At 49.9% G+C, this 17,978-nt stretch overlaps 8 protein-coding genes and 1 non-coding gene across 9 annotated transcripts, besides 8 other annotated features; 2 read left to right on the top strand and 7 right to left on the bottom strand.

Annotated features, from left to right (window-relative positions):
* Positions 1-474: 474 nt before the first annotated feature.
* On the bottom strand, positions 475-1,431 carry ACLA_015910 (mitochondrial 54S ribosomal protein uL4m; the record flags this gene model as incomplete). The annotated part of the gene is made up of 2 exons (XM_001274570.1): positions 475-1,269; positions 1,348-1,431. 2 exons carry the CDS (start codon positions 1,429-1,431, stop codon positions 475-477), a joined length of 879 nt encoding a protein of 292 aa, XP_001274571.1.
* A 225-nt stretch (positions 1,432-1,656) lies between these two features.
* On the top strand, positions 1,657-2,984 carry ACLA_015900 (mitochondrial 54S ribosomal protein mL38; the record flags this gene model as incomplete). Its single annotated transcript, XM_001274569.1, has 2 exons — positions 1,657-2,194; positions 2,263-2,984. 2 exons carry the CDS (start codon positions 1,657-1,659, stop codon positions 2,982-2,984), a joined length of 1,260 nt encoding a protein of 419 aa, XP_001274570.1.
* A 201-nt stretch (positions 2,985-3,185) lies between these two features.
* ACLA_015890 (putative mitochondrial inner membrane protease subunit 1) lies at positions 3,186-3,794 on the bottom strand (the record flags this gene model as incomplete). The annotated part of the gene is made up of 2 exons (XM_001274568.1): positions 3,186-3,365; positions 3,435-3,794. The coding sequence occupies 2 exons, from the start codon at positions 3,792-3,794 to the stop codon at positions 3,186-3,188; spliced, it is 540 nt and encodes a 179-aa protein (XP_001274569.1).
* A 731-nt stretch (positions 3,795-4,525) lies between these two features.
* ACLA_015880 (OBAP family protein) lies at positions 4,526-5,364 on the bottom strand (the record flags this gene model as incomplete). The annotated part of the gene is made up of 2 exons (XM_001274567.1): positions 4,526-5,088; positions 5,151-5,364. 2 exons carry the CDS (start codon positions 5,362-5,364, stop codon positions 4,526-4,528), a joined length of 777 nt encoding a protein of 258 aa, XP_001274568.1.
* A 360-nt stretch (positions 5,365-5,724) lies between these two features.
* Positions 5,725-7,157, bottom strand: ACLA_015870 (C2H2 type zinc finger domain protein; the record flags this gene model as incomplete). The annotated part of the gene is made up of 3 exons (XM_001274566.1): positions 5,725-6,297; positions 6,386-6,923; positions 6,988-7,157. The coding sequence occupies 3 exons, from the start codon at positions 7,155-7,157 to the stop codon at positions 5,725-5,727; spliced, it is 1,281 nt and encodes a 426-aa protein (XP_001274567.1).
* A 530-nt stretch (positions 7,158-7,687) lies between these two features.
* Positions 7,688-8,933, bottom strand: ACLA_015860 (putative hydroxyacylglutathione hydrolase; the record flags this gene model as incomplete). Its single annotated transcript, XM_001274565.1, has 9 exons — positions 7,688-7,771; positions 7,829-7,855; positions 7,906-8,040; positions 8,099-8,190; positions 8,243-8,453; positions 8,503-8,536; positions 8,593-8,664; positions 8,718-8,805; positions 8,909-8,933. 9 exons carry the CDS (start codon positions 8,931-8,933, stop codon positions 7,688-7,690), a joined length of 768 nt encoding a protein of 255 aa, XP_001274566.1.
* Positions 8,934-9,310: 377 nt separating this feature from the next.
* On the bottom strand, positions 9,311-10,705 carry ACLA_015850 (rRNA-processing protein LAS1; the record flags this gene model as incomplete). Its single annotated transcript, XM_001274564.1, has 4 exons — positions 9,311-9,782; positions 9,841-10,323; positions 10,397-10,536; positions 10,586-10,705. 4 exons carry the CDS (start codon positions 10,703-10,705, stop codon positions 9,311-9,313), a joined length of 1,215 nt encoding a protein of 404 aa, XP_001274565.1.
* A 224-nt stretch (positions 10,706-10,929) lies between these two features.
* On the top strand, positions 10,930-11,013 carry ACLA_015840. Its single transcript has one exon. It is a non-coding gene; the product is annotated as a tRNA-Asn (tRNA).
* Positions 11,014-11,441: 428 nt separating this feature from the next.
* Positions 11,442-12,653, bottom strand: ACLA_015830 (uncharacterized protein; the record flags this gene model as incomplete). The annotated part of the gene is made up of 1 exon (XM_001274563.1): positions 11,442-12,653. The coding sequence occupies one exon, from the start codon at positions 12,651-12,653 to the stop codon at positions 11,442-11,444; it is 1,212 nt and encodes a 403-aa protein (XP_001274564.1).
* A 414-nt stretch (positions 12,654-13,067) lies between these two features.
* Positions 13,068-13,106: a microsatellite.
* A 976-nt stretch (positions 13,107-14,082) lies between these two features.
* Positions 14,083-14,132: a microsatellite.
* Positions 14,084-14,132: a microsatellite.
* Positions 14,133-15,405: 1,273 nt separating this feature from the next.
* Positions 15,406-15,431: a microsatellite.
* Positions 15,432-15,437: 6 nt separating this feature from the next.
* Positions 15,438-15,463: a microsatellite.
* Positions 15,464-16,030: 567 nt separating this feature from the next.
* Positions 16,031-16,057: a microsatellite.
* Positions 16,058-16,970: 913 nt separating this feature from the next.
* Positions 16,971-16,997: a microsatellite.
* Positions 16,998-17,506: 509 nt separating this feature from the next.
* Positions 17,507-17,531: a microsatellite.
* Positions 17,532-17,978: the final 447 nt, after the last annotated feature.

The following is a 17,978-nucleotide window of genomic DNA, read 5'->3' as shown; positions in this document are numbered from 1 at the left end:
AACTCGGAAAGAAAGGCGTTTCTCCGCTCTGGCAGGACGCTTGACCTCGGAGTTTTTTTCGCGCTGGTTGATTTTCCTCCGCCGGCTGTTTGGACAAGATGAACGCTGTGGTTGCCGAGCAGATCCCCAACTCCGCGGTTATGAGGGGGGTCTGAGACGTAATTGAACTGCACAATATTGAGGAGTAAAATGGAAGAGCTCAATGGGACTTAATTCTTGCTGCGTGCCTTAGTGTCTTGGGAGAATCGAGGGGAAACTTTCTCTTACTAAATAGAATTATACGGGCTGTACTCCATAGAGTGCGCTCTCTGGATGATTCCCGCCAGAGGTTTCTACCACTTCAGTTGTGCTCACAAAGCATATAGTTCTCAAGGAAGATAGCCATATCAATGTAGATCTATTTATACAAAATACCGTTGTTTTGATACACGAGAACAAACTGTAGCTGATTTAATTCGCCCCAACCCGCTCCAACTAATACACAGCCTTGGCCGGCTCGTTGTTCAAGTCCCTCGAATGATGAGCCAGAATGCGGTCCAAGGCCTGCTTCTCAATGACCAGTCTTCCTGTCTCCAGGAGATCCTTGACGTCCACGTCTTGGCGGTTCAGAATCTTTGCGTGTTCTCCGACCCCCCGTACCGTGTCAAACAGGCCTTCCTTCAGCTGGTCTGTGATCAACGTTGACCGTCCAAATTCGCGGCCCCAGCCGTTAACTTTGAAGATCTCCTGGATCAGATGCGGGGTGGCGTCTTCGGGAATGGAGATTTCGTTGTCGATGATAATCAACTGACCGCGCTTGTACCGGTAACTCAGGGCTATCCGCCACGCTTGGTCGTAGATCTTCTGGGGCAGACTCGTCGCGAAGTCGCGAGGGTGAGGACCGAAAGCAACACCTCCTCCCCTTCGAATGGGCGATTTCTTGTCACCGGCACGCGCCCGACCAGTACCCTTCTGCGCGTACAGCTTCTTGTTGCTTCCATGCACGTCGGCTCTCCACTTGGTGCTCGCTGTACCCTGCCGGGTCATGTCGCCCTCATACACAACGGCTCGGTGAAGGATATCTTTTCGTAGAGGCATCAAGAGGTGGTTTCGAGGATATTCAATGACACGGAGGGGTTCCATCGAAGGGAATGAGTAGGCGGTGGCTTTGACGGGGGCAGGCTCCCATGTCGGCTTGGGCACGGTAGGGGCCTCCCTTGTGAGATATTCGGTCGTGGACTGAGCCTCTGTGGCCATCGATCTCGACAGAGACGTTGCCAGGCATCGTTTCTAATTGGCAAAAAAATACCATTGTCAGCATGCAACCGGCACTTGAACAGGCCATGGGGAAAGAAGAAAAGTTCGTACCGCTGTGGCTTCAGTGCCCAACAGAAGGCCATTCGAGCTTTTCGAAAGCCATCTCAGGGCGCGAAGAGCATCTGGTCCAGGCATATTGTGTATTCAATTGCCCTGTCTTCCAGTGTTGATGGGTCGCGGGCAGGTGAAGCAAAAGTTCAATCCGGGGCTTTGCGGTGGTTGGCGCTAGTTGGGGGTGAGGCTTGGCTGTGCCGGACTGAAAAAAAGAGTTCCGTCCGACCCTCGACCATCTTCGACCCGACAACGCGACCAACACCTTGTCCACCACCACTCTCACCTCCCACAACCCTTCCCTTGACAATGGCTCCTTGTAAAAGGGCATCGAAGCCGTTGCTTCAATGTCTTCAGAGACAATATACAAGGGGATCGACAGGCCTCCAGTTGCAATCCACGAGAGCCTTCCAGTCGACCTCTCTGGCCCGTGAGGAAGCCCAGACTGACGCCAACAGCCAACCCTTCTACAAGAATCCGGATCCTGCTCTGGTATCGAGTCCGCGTCTGGAACGAAAGCTACTGAAGCAAGGTATTGCGCCTGTCGGATCCCGTCGTCGTCGAGCAGCACTGCAGAACTCCGACAACATCCCCTTCGAGCAACTGCCGTACCAATGTTTTCAAGAAGCCCGAAAGGTCCTACTTTCTGATCGGGAGGAAAAGGTCAAGAAGATTACGGCCATGCGGGAGAAGATTGCAAGACTCCAGGTGATCCCCACGGAAGAGGCTGGCGGCGAGCAAGTGCAGAAGTCAAAGTTGCGGGCAATGGAACTAGAGCTTGAGCGCCTGAAGATCGGCGCCGACATCAACGATCCGATAGTGAAGAAGAAGTTCGAAGATGGACAAGGTACGAATCATTCATTAAGCCTGTCATGTGGCTCCTGGTTCGCGGTTCTAACTCGAGATGCTATTTAGGTGACATGACCAAGCCCATCTATCGCTATCTGGCCGATCGGAAGTGGAGGGAGTATCGCCGAAAGATCCTCGTACAAAGAATCACTCAGATGAAGGTCATCCCCGATGTCCTCCCTCACTGCGACCCTGTCGTGGATATCAAGCTCCATTTCGGCCGGCACACGATCCAACCCGGAGAATTCGTCAACTCCCGAGTTAGCACAACGGCTCCCAAGCTCGACGTCCAGCTTTTTGAGGCTGGTGAGAAACTCGTGACTATCGCAGTGGTGGACTCGGATGTCCCCAATGTCGAGAAGGACGAATTCGACTACAAGATGCACTACCTCGCAGTCAACGTGCCCATCTCCGCCACTTCCACCAAGGTTGATCTTGCCAACCTCTCGGCGGACTCGCAGGTCATCCTGCCCTGGCTGCCCCCAGTCGCTCAGAAGGGTAGCCCCTACCACAGACTGTCTATCTTCATCATGGAGCAGAAGGATTCCGCTCCATTGAATGTTGCCTCGGTAAAGGCTCTTGAGAACAACCGTGACGTTCTGCTCCGAACTCTGCAAGCCAGATATCACCTGAAGGCGATTGGAGCCTATCTTTTCAGAACACAATGGGATGAGACGATGGCGGATGTCATGAGGGAGATCGGTTTCGCAGATGCTGACATGGAGCTGCGCCGAAAGAGAGTCGAGCCTTTGCCTTATAAGAGGAGAAATCCTTCTACTTTCCGGTGATCTGCTATCATATTTCTCCCTCTCTCCGGTCACTTCCTCTGTTTGTTTCAACTTTTTTTTTGGTCTACACCTGTATTGTACAACCGATATGTATGAATATGTACACAAATTTTGACTCCAAACTCCTGGGTTCCGCCTAACATATGCGCCTGCAGGGCCGGGCAGCTGCAACGATAGTAATGCGATTGTAACCGTTCGAATCTATTCTTCGGACAACTGGGCTGGCTGCAGTGTGTTCTCCACCCATTGCATCTTCGACAGTGGCCATACACGAGCAACGATCTTCCCATTGATCAATCCCATAGGAATGGGTCCATAATTCCTCGAGTCTCTCGACCAGGGAAGGTTGTCTCCACCAAGGTATACATGGCCTTCAGGAACCTAGAAGAACACAACCTTCTATCAGCCAAATCCAAGCTTTTCGAATTGATCATAAAATTCCAAGCCCACCTGTATCATCTCCTGGCTCGTCCCAACCTCCGTACTAAAAGGCAGGTCCCTGCAGACAAAATCCCCAGGCATCCCCAACACCCTCTTCGCACCATTGACCCCCAAAAACGTCGGATGATAGAACCGAACCACATCCCCAACCTCAATTCCCCGACCGTACTTGTGCGCCCTCGAAATCATCAGGTAATCGCCCCGGGGGCTGAAGGTGGGGTACATCGACGGCCCTTCGCTGAGCTGCACGGTGATCAGATTCTCCCAGACCAAGGTAAACGCGCAGAACAGGCCCAGTCCGTCCAGGGTGAGACGAAAGAAGGCCCCCGACGTAGACCGCCTCAGCGCTTGACGGAATAATCGTTCCATTGGCGAGATCAGCACATTGCTCTTTCTGCTGGGGACTCGTCTGTTCGAGCTTTCGGAGAGCCTTGTATGATCGGCGGAGGCTCGGCGCGCCCGTCGCGGGTCACGTGGTAGCGGCTATATATGAAGACTTTTCCCGCACTTCCGCTATTGAGATTTCTTCTTCTTCTTCCAGTACATATACAATCGCCGAGAACTCAGAGAACCATGTTCAGAACCATGACGGATCTGGGGTATGGCCTGAGCTCGAAGTTCGAAATGTTCCATGTCTTAGGGATTTCGCTCGCATAATGTTCGCGTTCGTCTTGATTCTAATGGATATGGGACTTACTCTCGACATCAATGATGATCAGACATCATTGCAAATTGACCTTTTCGTCAAATCCATAGATTATGTTCTTTTACTTGTGACTTTACCGCTTCTAAAATTGCTAGAGCTCGTCGTCGCCGAAATTCAACTCCAGGACGCGCGAGTGTGGACAGTGAAGCAAGATGAACATTATACGTCTCGACTAACCACAAACGTGGCGAGATATCCCCGAACGCCATCTCAGTTTTGACCCCATTTAACTATGGGACTGGGATGCTAGGTGGCGTGGGTGGGAGACACTTTAGATATCATATACAGCGCTAGTCAGAATGATATTTTTTCAAAGGTTCAATTCAACAGCCCTTGTGGTAGAAAGCAACATGTCAAGCTACCATCCTGCAACATCAATCCTGTCGAACTCCACTCATGCTTTCTTCTCCTGTTCTACGATATTCCACATGTAGTCGGCGTCTACCACGATTAGCAAAAGTGAACCACATAGGCACGACTGAGAGCATGCAATTGACCTACCTGGATGCCTCTCCACGGGTTCGATGTCCTTTCTCTTCTCCGCCTTAACTCGATAATCGACACCAAACTTCTCATCTCTCTCCGCAAGCAGTCCAGCCAGCCCCTTTGGATTCGCATACTTGACCTTGTCGTCCGATATCAAGCTCCCCATGAGCTGTGGCGGTCCTATCGGAAGCAGATCGCCCCGATCCACCTGCCAGAAGTGATACGTTTTCCCGTACAAGGGAATGATATCTCTCATCTCGGATGTTTCTGCAACCTCCCAGGCGGGATTCGGCACTCCGGCCGGAGAAGGCATGATCAACATGCCACTCTTGACCTCGAAGTCGTGCGTGTGCCATAGCTTCCGCTCTTCGCTGGGGAGGGTCTCGTACAGCCGCGGCGAAATCATGTATTCGACCCCGATCAACCGGGCGTTGGGCTTGGTGGAATCATAGATCAAACATTGTCGGATGTCTGCGATTACCCCATCTCAGTCCGCTTGTTTTTCTTCTCGAACCGGAGGAGCGGGCACGTACCTTCTGTCACATGCGTGCAGTAGTGGTTTGCTTCTACACTCCGCGTCGGATCCGTCGCATACACATGAAAGGCGTTCAGGTGAGCGCAGATCTGCTTGACGGGAGTGAAGTCCTGGACCATATTGGCGCCGCCTTCAAGCACGCGGCTCTTGGTGGTGCGAGGCGAGCCTGGGACGCCATGCTCGTCTTTGGGGATATTCTCGTGGCAGGACATTGTTGTTTGTTAAGAAGTTATTTAGTATGTGAGCTGGAGTTGAGATCGTCAAAAGAGAGAGAATATCGTTTCGTAAGTCGTTTGGGATTGCTTCACGCTGCGTTGAACAAAACAAGGAGCTCTATCAGGGCCTGACGTCATGATGATTACCCAGGTCAACGAGCATCCAGAACTGTTCTTCAGCCTTGAATCATTCTATTATTCATTGTAGTACAGAAGCACAAGACATCAATATCTTGTACTTAACAAAGAGTCATCGGCAGCCGAGAAAATGGTTGTATGGGAATAAGACCTCTAGCCCAGCCGCAGCAGAATTTCGATAGGTAGCGGTCAACAAAGGATCAACACAAACCCATACTCCTATAACCAATCAAACGCTAAACCCTGCTTCTGCAACAACCTCGCCGCCTGCGAAATCCAGTTCGCCTCGATGTTCTTGTTGCTGTAGCACATGGGCCCATCCTGCGCCAGCCTCGCCGCCAGGTCCGAACTCGCATGCCAGAGCTCATCGCTGTCCGGCAGCGCGAACTGCAGATCCATCAGGGCGAGGAGGTCTTTGCCCCGGCCGGTACTCCGGGGAGTGTCAAGCTCGGTGTCCTGAACGTGGCACAGTCTGCAGACTTTGTAGAGGGCCAGCGCAAAGCGCTTGACTTCCTCGATGCCGACCCAGATGAAGACGTCTGGGACGGACTCACGGCTGAACTGGGCCAGGATGGCGGGGTAGAAGAAGAGGTTTTGGCGGCGGCAGGTGTCGATGAGCGTTGTGAGGAGGCGGGAGGATCCCCGGCAGAGAGGGCGGGTGAGCTGGATGTCGAGTTGGGTCTCGTTATCCTTGATGAGCGCGAAGATGATCTGCAGGAGGATGCCTTGGTAGGTTGCCATGGGCCAGGGGGGAGGGTTTTCGTAGTTCAAGTCTGAGCCTGCCCAGTTATCCTGTCTCCGCGATCAGCAAGGATATCCAAGAAACAAGAACAACCCCAAGCACCAGGGAACGCCCTGTAGACTTTAAAACGCAACGCACCCTCTGTTGGTAGACCAGCAAGCTAAGCTTCTCATGCAGCTTGAGCGCCTTGCACTGCGTATCCTCCTCCCCCGCCATCCACAGCCCCATCATGATCACAGATTGGAGCAGAATTGGCGGCTCGAGGTCGGGATCAAACGTCGCGCGGTGGAGAAACGGCCACACGGGGTGGAATCTCTCAAAGTACACCTCCACATAGTGCAGGATGGCCGCCTTGCGCACCAGCAGCGGACCCTCCGCGCGCTGCTCCGGCGTAATCGACCGGTCACTCGGACCAGGCTGCTCGTCCTGCGAGTCGCTGACCGTCAGATCCGTCCGGGAATCCCGCGGCGTCCCGGTCCCCTGGTGAGCGTGAGCCGCTGCGGCCGACGACTGCCCCAGCGAGCACTGGATGCCCCGTTGCGTACACGCTTTGCAAGGGACTCGCCCGTCGCACCGCGACCGTCGTGCGCGACAGTGGCTGCATGCGCGGATCGTGCGAGTAGACTTTAGTTCCTTATCTTTATGGTGGATGCGGACATGCTGGCGGAGTGTATCACTGCATAGGAGGAATTAGGATCCGAATCTTGAGCTCTGGTTCCAACAGGGCCAACTAGACGTACTTTCTGGAAAAGACCTTGTCACAGAACGGACATTCGCAGGCTGGCGCTTGGCCGTGACTTGCAAAATGGCGAGTCAAGTGTTCCTTGCGCTGATAGCTGCGGCCGCATCCCGGATGGGGACAATGAAATAGGGCTTTGGTGGCGGAAGTCGGATTGGTGGTGCGGTTCATGGTCCGAGATTCAGAGTCTGTTGCTGACGGCCCATTTCGCATCGACTCCGCGCAGAAATGGGATGGAGAGATGGGGTTATCAGAAAAATTATTCTTGTAGAATAATCAAAGAAGAAAGAAAGAGAGAGAGGGACAGAGAAGCAGAGAAAGATGAAAATCGAACTAGGATTCAAATGAGAAATCATCCTTGCTGGGATTAAGTATGGTGGTGGCATCTGGCATATTGGGATGGGATACCGTCTGTGGGATGCCGATGGGATGGGATCGGAAAAAATGAGGTTTTTCAGGAACAAAGAAGACGGTCATCTGTGACTTAGTCACCATTCACAACTTGCCATGTTCAAGAGGCATGGAAATGTCTCAGGTCTGGGTTTATCTTCCATCATGCAATGATTTATGGATACAACGTACTATATACTTTCTCTACTAACAGTACTCGGGGTGTTGCCTGAGTTCTGCATCTAACCATCATCCAGTGACGATCGTAGTCCGTTGATAGTTCTCAATCACACACAGTACCATACTCGAAATCACATAGCGTTCTTCATCTCTCTCAGAGCTGCCATTACTTCGACCGGGTTTGTCTTTCCAGTCTTCCTCTGGATTTCCGGGTCCTACGTAACAAACAACAATCAGCATGTCAATATCACATAGGGTCCAGGTGGCCTTACATTTACCCGCATGAATACATTATGCAGCTATATCATATTTTTAGTAACAGCTACCCCAAATCATAGGGATCACGCACCTTCTCATCTCCAATGGTGAATTTGCCTTGCGTCTGTTGATGCTGGTTTGCGTATGCCTCGAGCTTCTTGATCGGCTCTGACTGGGAGACAGCAAGGCAGAACTTGACATTACTCTTCGTGTACTCATGGCCAGGCTAGGAAAGGAGTCAGCATTCGGTGATGAGTGTCAAGAACAGACATCAGGATCCTCACATAAACCTTGGTGTCATCAGGAAGCGCGGCCAGAGTCTCGTTCAAGGCTTTGTTCATCTCCTGGGCATTTCCCTCGAAGAACCGACCACATCCTGTCGCTTGTGAGATTCGACCCCTGTAAATAAGCAGAATTGCACATCTGACCTGCAATGAACAGAGTGTCGCCTGTGAAAACTACCCGTTCATCTCCGTCCTGCATGAAATAGCAGATGCTATCTTGCGTATGGCAGGGGGTGTGCAGTGCCTTCACAGAGATCCGTTCTCCGATCTTGAACGTCTCCCCATGTGCCGGGGTCCGCGTAACGAATCCGCAGTCTTTTCCTCCGATGACGGGGAGTTGGCCAAAGTGTTTCAGCTGGCTATGTTAGCCAGGCACATGAGTTGGGCCGCGGTGCTGGACCTACCATCTCCTTGTTGCCGCCAGCATGGTCCCAGTGGCTAACTTGTATATCAATACCTGTCTTGACTGGTTGGGGAAGATCGATGCAACATACTGATGGGTGTTGACTATCGCCGAGAGCTTGATCTTGCCGGCTTCCAGCTGAGACTTGAGCTCCGGAGCGACTCTAGTGTAAAGATGAGAAGGAAGTCTCCCAATCCCGTAGAGAGGGGCACCTACTCTGGCGGGTTGGCCGGGTCGATGATAACAGACTCCTTGGTGGGTTCGTCTGTCACCAGGTAGGCATAGTTATTGCCCTTCCCGGTCCCTATTCCAAGAGTAAGCTTCAATGCGTTCTAGATATACATCCTGTATCGAAGATCGGGGAAGCATGATACGTCAACAATAGATGACTCTCCAGGCCAACTTACACATGGGAATCGACTGGATATGCATGGTTCTGACTTGGCTAACTTTTAAGAATCGAGATCCAAAGTACGGCCGTAGTGCTCTTGCGAAGTTCATTGACGATGAATACTGAAACCGAGGCGGGGTGACTCCGAGATCGTTTAGTAATGGGCGGCTTTGGACTAGATACATGAAGACAACGGAAGAAGCATTACCTCATCGTCGGCCGAGATCACGCAGCTGGCGCTAATCCGCATGTAGAAATCTATATACATCGAGGAAGTTGGGGGCAGTAATAGTGTCAAGATCGATAGATTCTTAACACAGATTGATGAATGCTAGTAGGCGAAATAGCCTAAAATTCCTAATTGAAAAAAAAAAAGAAAAGAAAAGTTGGTATCATGACATCGATCCCAATGATAGGGTTAAACCACCCCTATCGGTCTGCTATCCCAAGTATCTACAGTATCCCAACCATATTTTTGTAGCCCCTGGAGATCACCAGGCGACGATGTCCCGGTCAATGATTTCTTCTGTGTTTGAGCTGAGACGGTGCTCCGCCCTCCGGTGATGGCACTCAAATCATCATTCCCCCGGCGAACAGCATCCTTCAGCAGATTCGTCCAGTGGTTCGCACTCTTCTCACAAACAGTAAGAATGTATCCAAGGGAAAGAGCTTGCCGCGCTGTGCTCCATTGCGCAGATCTTAAGATGTGGTCCAGCCACTTGTAAATCGCCTCGCATTTAGGATCAGTCTTTGCGTTCGACCGACTCGTGAAAGCCAGCTCATTAACCAGCTCCTCGGTCAAGGCTGGTAAAAAGGCAGGCTGCCCTGTTGCTATCGTCTGAAGGGACTTATCCCACGTAGCGAACGAATCATCCATACTTTCTCCAAGCCTAATAGGACGATGTCAGCTGCATGGAATCCTCTTATCTTAGTCATAGATCGACTTACTTTCGTCCCTTGGGGACCAAGACCGAATCCTCAATGAGGACCCGCGACAGCACACGCGGACCATCCCTGCTAGCCCTGCATATCGACACAAACTGCGTCGCAAGGAAGGAAGAGTGTTGACCCGACTTCCTCTTCTTCCGTGGCGGCTCTGAACTATCCTCCTGACTCGCTGGATGTTCGAGCGCAGCTCTGACAGCGTTTTGGATGTGCTTGACAGGATCTTCGCCATTGCCAGCGACTTCAGAAGCAGGCGCCCCAGGCACAAGCGCAGAGTCGAGGGCTGTCTTGGCCCAGTAGTAGTCCCAGAGCCACTCAAGCGAGCGCTGCGTCGCATTGCGCAGGACAATAAGCGAGGGCAGTTCTCGATGGGTGGCTTCGTGACGCAGCTCAACAAAAGAGGCCGGGAGACCGAGGTCAATCGCCCGTTGGAACATGGTCCTTTTCTGTCCGTGCAGCTTCGAGTCGACGAGACCCGTTACGAATCTAGACGGGAGTCAGACATGCTTGCGACGTTACCAGAAAACAAAAAAAAAAAAAATTTAAAGATGAGACATACCGACAGAAAGCAGCCGAGTAGGTGGCCCGGATCGAAAAGATGGAATTTTTCTGGGCATCGTCGTGGAGAATCGCATCTGTCAAAAGCGCGGTAGCCTCGACTGGGTGCGGCAGATTTCCACGTAGTTTCCATACTCCAACCTTGCAGCAAGTCAGTATTCGGCTCGAAATTGAGGGTAAGATGGCATACCAGAGCACAGGCCTTGGAGCGCATATCTGGTCCCTCATAGCCAGGCGGAGGATAGAATTGATTCCGAACACTGAGGAGTTGCGAATGCTCCTTCCATGGCGTAAAGACTACTTTTGCCATTCTGCTTCTTGGATCTCTGGGCAGAGACGTATCCCCAGATATTACTTGAGTTTAGCCTTCAATTGTTCCTGCCCTTTGCCTATCTATTGCAATTCGGATGGCCAATGTCACTGGCGATTTTTATGATCGGTGGATCGTTTTTCCTTACATGGCGAGTGGTCAGAATCTTGTAAATGAAATCGAAGGTTATGTAACCAACAAGGATGTTCGTTTTTCAACAAGTTGTCTCCGTGGCCCAGCTGGTTAAGGCGTCCGACTGTTACTTAATAGTAATCGGGAGATCGGCAGTTCGATCCTGCCCGGGGACGATTTCTTTTTGTTTTGTTTTTCTGAACCATCCAGCGTAGACAAACACACACATAAGAACTTCATTTATCTTTAATTGTGATTGCAACTCCTCTCAATTTAGAAAAATGTGCATCTAGAGTTTCTCTCATGCTCAAGCTAGATACTACGGGTAAATGTAGGAGTGTGGGAACTGTACGATCATTCATCAAGTCTTTGGTCTATGCTAGTGTTGGTTGCAGTGGCTCTAGTTACATGTTGTCACAAAAAAGGAAATGCTGCTCATATCATTGTACCTCCATTTGGGTATCCGTGTCGTGTTTGGTGCATCTAGTATTCGAAACTCCGCGCTATGCCCTGAGAAGAGAAAAGGGAACGAAGAAAAAAGAGACTCGCTTCGTGAAACATGTGACTTCAAAAAGAAAAAAACAAACAAAAGGCTGGTAAATGTTCAAATCCATCCGTATGCGTAATTCAAGCATGGTTGATTCTCCAGGTTGAAAAATTGCTGGGTTATCCCGCCATTGTGGTCTAGTTTGTCGTCATCATCGAAAAAGAATGATCTGTTGAGCATGCTCTGTGTTGATTTCACTGGTTGTTGATGATAGGGTTGAGGATCAGGCTGTGCCGGGTAGCGATCGGAGCTGTCATTTTTGAGCGGGTCCTCATTTGATTCTTGCTCGTCGTCGTCATCTTCCGCGTCGGCATCCTTATTCTCAATCCCCTCGTCGGCTGATGGTGTAAAGGTTTCTTCCAACTTCAGGCCCTTGCCCCCGAGTCCGTTGAGAGAACTATTTAAGGACATCTCGGGGTGGCTATACAAGCCCATTCCGACGAGCTCATCCTCCTTTTCAAGCGGCTCGGACTGGAAATTGGCGTCATTGTCGAATTGTTGGATTGGTAGGAAATCCGGTGTCGAGGGGCCAGTTGATGACGGCGCACTTTCGTAGCTCGAGCCTGCAACATCCGCCGACGGCATGCTATTGTTCATGGACATCATGTCGAAGGACCAGCCATCCGACATGGGGGTGATCATTGTGGAAAACTGGGATGTACCGGCATCCCATGCAACCTGCGAGTCGTCCATTGGTTGTTGTTGTTGTTGGAGGTAGGAGGCCTGCATCGCAGTAGCCGCATCTCCCACACCGGAGAAGTAAGAAAGCATCGTATCCGACATGGCTGTGTCTGGTATCGAATATGGTGGTAGCATTCCGTCACCGCCAAATGTGACGGGGATGGTATCGGGTGCGGCGCACAGCCCCGTGGCGGCCAGGTTGTCTGCAGTAGTCGCAGCGGGGATGTACTGGGCAGTCGGATATGTGGCCATTCCCAATGATGCCGGGTGCCAGCTCATCGGCCGAGGTTTCCTTGCCCGGCGCATTGCAGAAGCCATAGCCGCAACGTCCATTGGAGGCTGATAGCCTTGCTGCTGTGGTGGTTGACTGTACATTGATGGGTGATGTGACATGGTTGTTCTCCGTTTAGCAGCAGCAGAAGGACTGTTTCCAGCACTCCGGGGTTTTGTCACCCGGCTGGTATGCTTCGGTCTTGGAAACGCAGACATCAGATCGCGGAAAGTTGAGGTGCAGAAACATGGCTGATTCTCCTGGAAGGTCCAGTGAGGGACCACTACAGAGGCTTGTGGTTGCCAGCAGTCGGCCATTGTGGAAGAGATCGCTGTTGAGGTGGAGGATAGCGGGTGAAGAGTTGTGTTGGAGAGCTGGCTGGAAAGGAAGCCTGACTCGTTTTAATATGAAGGTGGCATAGACACGAGAGGAGGAGGTGTGAATGCTTTATAAGGCGCATGCAAAATAGATTGAATCCATGGATGACTGCAGCCAGATGCACAATAGGAAAGTCAGAAGTCGAGACTGATCTTTAAAGATGACACAAGGGGGGGAGCCACAGGGCGTTGTTAACCGGTAAGGTACAGAAGCAGCTACTACGAGGTAGCAGGTTAAGGACCTACTAATGAAGTTGACTTGGCCGGAGAGGAAGTCAGTAGTTAAAGAAATTGACTCTTAAAGGATCTGCGTTATATGACCCCCGTCACATCCATTCAATGCAGTAGGTAGGCAATAATGATAATATAATATAATATAATAATAATAATAATTAGGGGAAAGTGGAATTTGAAAAAAAAAAAATATAATAATAATTAAACGAAACTGCGAGTCTGCGACAACCAATATTCCATGTAATCAATACGGGGTCGCATCACTACCACTCGTGGCATCAACATGCCGACATGGACATTTTCCGATCTACCGTCCGCCCCCAGCTCCACGATCCCAAAAAAGGGTTGACGATAATGATGCTGTGTTATTGGCGCAAACATTCTGATTGGGATGACACAACGTTGACACTAACGAAACGGGCTTAGTCCACGCCCGGAGTGGGAAAAGGTTTGGAACAAGCAAGACGGGCTAAGGGACAAGGTAGGGATGCAACTGGTTTACTGGTTGGTTCATTGGATGTAACGATTAAGAGAGGGGCTCATGGGATATCTGATGGGTCATGCCGCTGAGCTCGGCAGCTCCACTGCTTTGCTGCGTGTCTTTTTTCATTTTATTTTATTTTTCCTTTTTAATTTTTCATTTTCTTTCTTTCCGCCAATTTCCATTTGAGTCATGGCTTTTTTAGACCCTCTGGACTTGACTTGACCATGGTAATGGTGCCACCATGATGGTGGAGAGAAGAATGGATAATCTCAACAGTGGAGACGATCCGACCTGTACCGTCTGTACGTTATCACTATTACTACGTAAGTACCTGAATTCTCACGAGTCGCGAATAGTAGAAAGGGCGAGGAAGCAATTGATTGGATAGGATGTCGTGGATGGCTCGATGGGGAAATGGGAAATAGGATCACAGGCATTGAATGCAGCAAGGCAGGGCGAAAAGGAACCAGAAAGATGGGGTCTCTGGGACAAGCCGATATGAAAAAGCGAAATGAGAAAAAAAATCAAATAAAATCAAATAAAACATTAAAAGGAAGAAAAAAGGAACAAAGCAGAAGACAGCGCGAGAAAAAACAAAGCACAATTTACTATTAGTCCATACAAAGTCACTAAATGTCAGACGGTCAGACCTGTGTGTGTGTGTGTGTGTGTGTGTGTATGTGTGTGTGTGTATGTGTGTGACTGGGACCTCTCATCTTGAAGCTAGTCAAGATAACCGGAAATAAGTTACAGCCTTTTGTGATCGGTTACATGCCCACGACTGGACTGCATTACTGAAGCTGGTACCGTTAGCTCCCCACCCCACCCAGGACTTTGAGTACGGAGTAGTATCTACTATCTAGTAGTACTAGTATCTACGGAGTAGATTCTAAATACAATCCACATACTGTACGAAGTATGGTTTACCTAATAACAATACCACTGCCATATTGACTCCATAAGCAGGAATATTTACCTCCACTTGTCACTCTCCATGTGAGCCTGGGCGAATATTGTATGACCAGGATAAAGTGAATCAAAGTCCTCCTGAGACAGGAGCAGAATCCCTTGTCTGTGACTCCATCACCAAGTCTACCAGACTGCTGACCCGCGATCCAACCCAGCCATCAAACCTATGTGCCTTGTGAGTTGTGGCTACTGGCCAGCAAGTCCACCCGAACCCTGAACCTGGAAATACTCAATAGCCGCCCGGTGTCTCATGGAATTCTAGCCCTTTCTGCCTCCTCGGGATAATTATTGAGGCGCGTACGGAATACTATCATCACTCATGCATCGTGTAGATGGTAGTCTTCGACTTGGAAAAGTTCGGACTACGGAGTACGGAGTACTATCCATCCATCCATTCCCCACAAGTTCATTCCTCCCAAGCAATAATGCGTCACAAACCTCACCACTTTTTCCATCCCTCAATACCTGCCACGCAAGGGATCTACAGTCCTACAGTCTACAGTCTACACGCACGAGATCTTTCCTGATCAATCTGGTCATCGATGGGTCATGTTTACCATTGTTGTCCGTGTTACTAACTTACTGGACCAGTGGGTGGGGGGGAGGCCTTCGTAGGGCGTCGTCGTACCTACTATCTTGTCGGATATCCTTGCTAATACTATCAGTGACTATGGTCACTGTCACCTATCTACAGCCTAGGTACACCGTACAGGTCATCACTCGTTCCCCGTCATCCTTCGGTCTCACCGGGGGCCCCAAGCCGCACATCTGGCAAAGCTGGTCTAATCTTTCATCTCATCGCGAAACCATCCGCTCCGTAGAGTTCAAATATCAAACTTCAATCACCTCGTCATCCGGCTTGACCATGCATCTCTAGCTCGGATCACTCAGGGTACGTAGCCTGTAGGTTGACTAGGTTCGGTTTATTCGTTGAATTAAGGTTGGCTTGAATTTCGATCACTCGATGATGGCAGCATCAGAATGGGCTAGATTTTGGTATTTTGGTTTTTTTTTTTTTTTTTTTTTTTCTTGTGACCTGGAATCTGGAATCTGGAATCTGGAAATCTCATGGGATGCCAAGCAAATCATGCCTGACTGTCCACTCCATACCAAGCCTTTGACATTTCGATTAGGCGCAGCAGACGGAACTACGGAGCATTGTGATTAGTGTGTCCCCGTCCGGTGATTGGCGACGGCAGAAAATCTGTAGCCTGTAGGACGGCAGGAGGTTGCTATTTGGTGTGGCTTGTGGAATAATTGTTTCAGAGCACTTAAGGTACTACCTTGCCAATCATCGGTATCTATCTGTCTATTCTGGACTCTCGAGTTCTGGAAAGTATCTAGAGATCCTGCAGATGAGACATAGATATACTAACGGGGGTCACGGAGTATTATTATTATTATTATTTTTAGGATTACGACTCATATCTGGAGAGTAGTCTAGTATGGAGTACTGAGAAAATGAGAATGCCTACGGAGTACACAGTAGGGCTCCAGTTAGAATAAACCGGAAGTCCGGCTACCTAAGGAAGAAACTTTTCCTGGTTAGAAGTAAGCCAAGGGCAAAAATGTGCTCACCAGTCACCAGTCACCACCACTATAGAGTGGGGTGGGGTAGAACTAGTAGTCGTCCTGAGTCCTGAGTCCTGAGTCCTGACAGTTCGGCCCCCCAGCTAAGTAGATACTGTCTATCCAACTAACTACTAGTCTCCTCCGTACTCCATTGACAGTACCTAGTGGCCGTGGCTGTACTCCGTATTTGTCTCGACTCTCGACTCTCAACTCGCGATCCTTGGAAGATCTAGTCTAGTCAGTTGACAAGACAATCTGGCCGCTTCCCGGATGATACAATGGTGATAGATCCGTCTTGTTTATGCCATGCAAGGCTTCGAATAGGGAAGGAATGCAAGAACCACCGATGAAGAATACGGATAATTGCATGTGAGTGATGATGTGTACTACACTTGTATATGAAGAAGATAGAGTAGTAGTGCCTAATCAGCAAGTTCAACGACGACAAAAGTCAAACCGACGAGGACAAAAATAGAGGGAAAGTCCGAGTCATCTGTTCGGCGGTCGACCCTTGGGGAGTGGAGTCTAGCATCATTCCAGAAAAAAGAGGGACCTCTTTTAGCTCTTTTAGTTGATGTTGTGTTGGTGGTTGAGTAAACTAAGACAGCCAGACAGGGCGTGTGCCCCTCCACAGTCCATACACCATCCCAGCCACTTAGGTCTTAGACTCTCGAGATAATTGACTTTGGGATTAAACGCCGAAAGCTGTGCTTCATTACTCAGCACTTGAGCAGACATCTGTTGATCTGTTCGCTCTCTGTATCCCTGTAATCTGTATGGACTATCACAACTCACAAAATCACAAGAGTGCTCCATGATCCATGCTCCATGCTCCATACTTAGTAACCCTATAATGGGACAGCCAATGCCCGTAACCGGAGTATGCTACCAGAAATACAGACCAAATCGCTACGTTCGTTCCGCCTCCATCCCTGGCCTGTTCATTGCGGCTACAGTACAGACTACGGATTCGACCCTCAAACCCTCATCGGCCAGTGCACGCAGACACACACACACACACACACTCGCAGTCTCGTACAGTCGTACTCAGTCCGAGGAACGAATAGGCTCAATGGTCAGGTCATAGTCGACTAACGGCCCATCGATCAGAATCCAACTTAACACTAGTCTAACTGCTAAGTGACTAGGCCAAGTAAGTTATCTGGAATTCTGGATAACCCCCATCGGCATCATCGTCATCATTAAACGCCGGACAGTTGAGATCATCATGTAAGTATCTAGCTGCCTGTGCGAATCAAAGGCCGAAGATTCCAGGAAGAAACCGCCGGGAACGCATGTGCGGACCCATGGATACCACAAGAAGAGGAAGAGGACGGAACCTACAGAGGCTAGAAAATGGATAGAACAAATCGAGCTCAAGTCAGGGGTCAGGAGGCCTGCTCCGTCGGCGACCAAGGAATTATTTTACGAAATTACGAGGTGGCTCAATTAGTTTCGAATGATTCTTTCATATTCTTTCTTCCCCATCCCCCTGTCTACTCATCAGCTGCATATCAGTTGTTGATGGCGCAACAAAAAAGAAAAAAAAAAAAAAAAAAGTGGACCTCCGTCTTCCCATTCAAGGATGTAGCCTCCTGATTGATCGGTTTTTTTGTCTCAACTCTCAAGAACAAGGGAAACTTACCTTAGCGTATCCTGTTCCCATATGGGAAGTTTGAACTTTGGCTGTTTGCCTTTAGTTCATCTGGAGTCAATCCAGCCCAACCTCGCAGTCACCATGAGAGTGAGACTCGACAGTCGAGTCGAGACAGATTCACGCCCTGTCCTGAGTTCGGACAAGCAAACGACCGGCTGACGGTTGATCATGGGTATGACACTGGCAACGATTAATCAATCAATAATCATCCCTACTAGCATAGTCATGAGAATTTCTCCAATTCGTCGATCCTCCTATCTCACTGCAACCCGTTTGCGTCTGACAAGGCACCCACAGTCACACACACAAGAATTCGATCGACCCTCTTTTCCTTCTCGGGGAGAAAATC

This window comes from Aspergillus clavatus, genomic scaffold, assembly GCF_000002715.2.
Source record: "Aspergillus clavatus NRRL 1 1099423829795 genomic scaffold, whole genome shotgun sequence".
NCBI classification, from domain to species: Eukaryota; Fungi; Ascomycota; class Eurotiomycetes; order Eurotiales; family Aspergillaceae; genus Aspergillus; species Aspergillus clavatus.
This window is presented reverse-complemented; position numbering and strand designations above follow the sequence as displayed.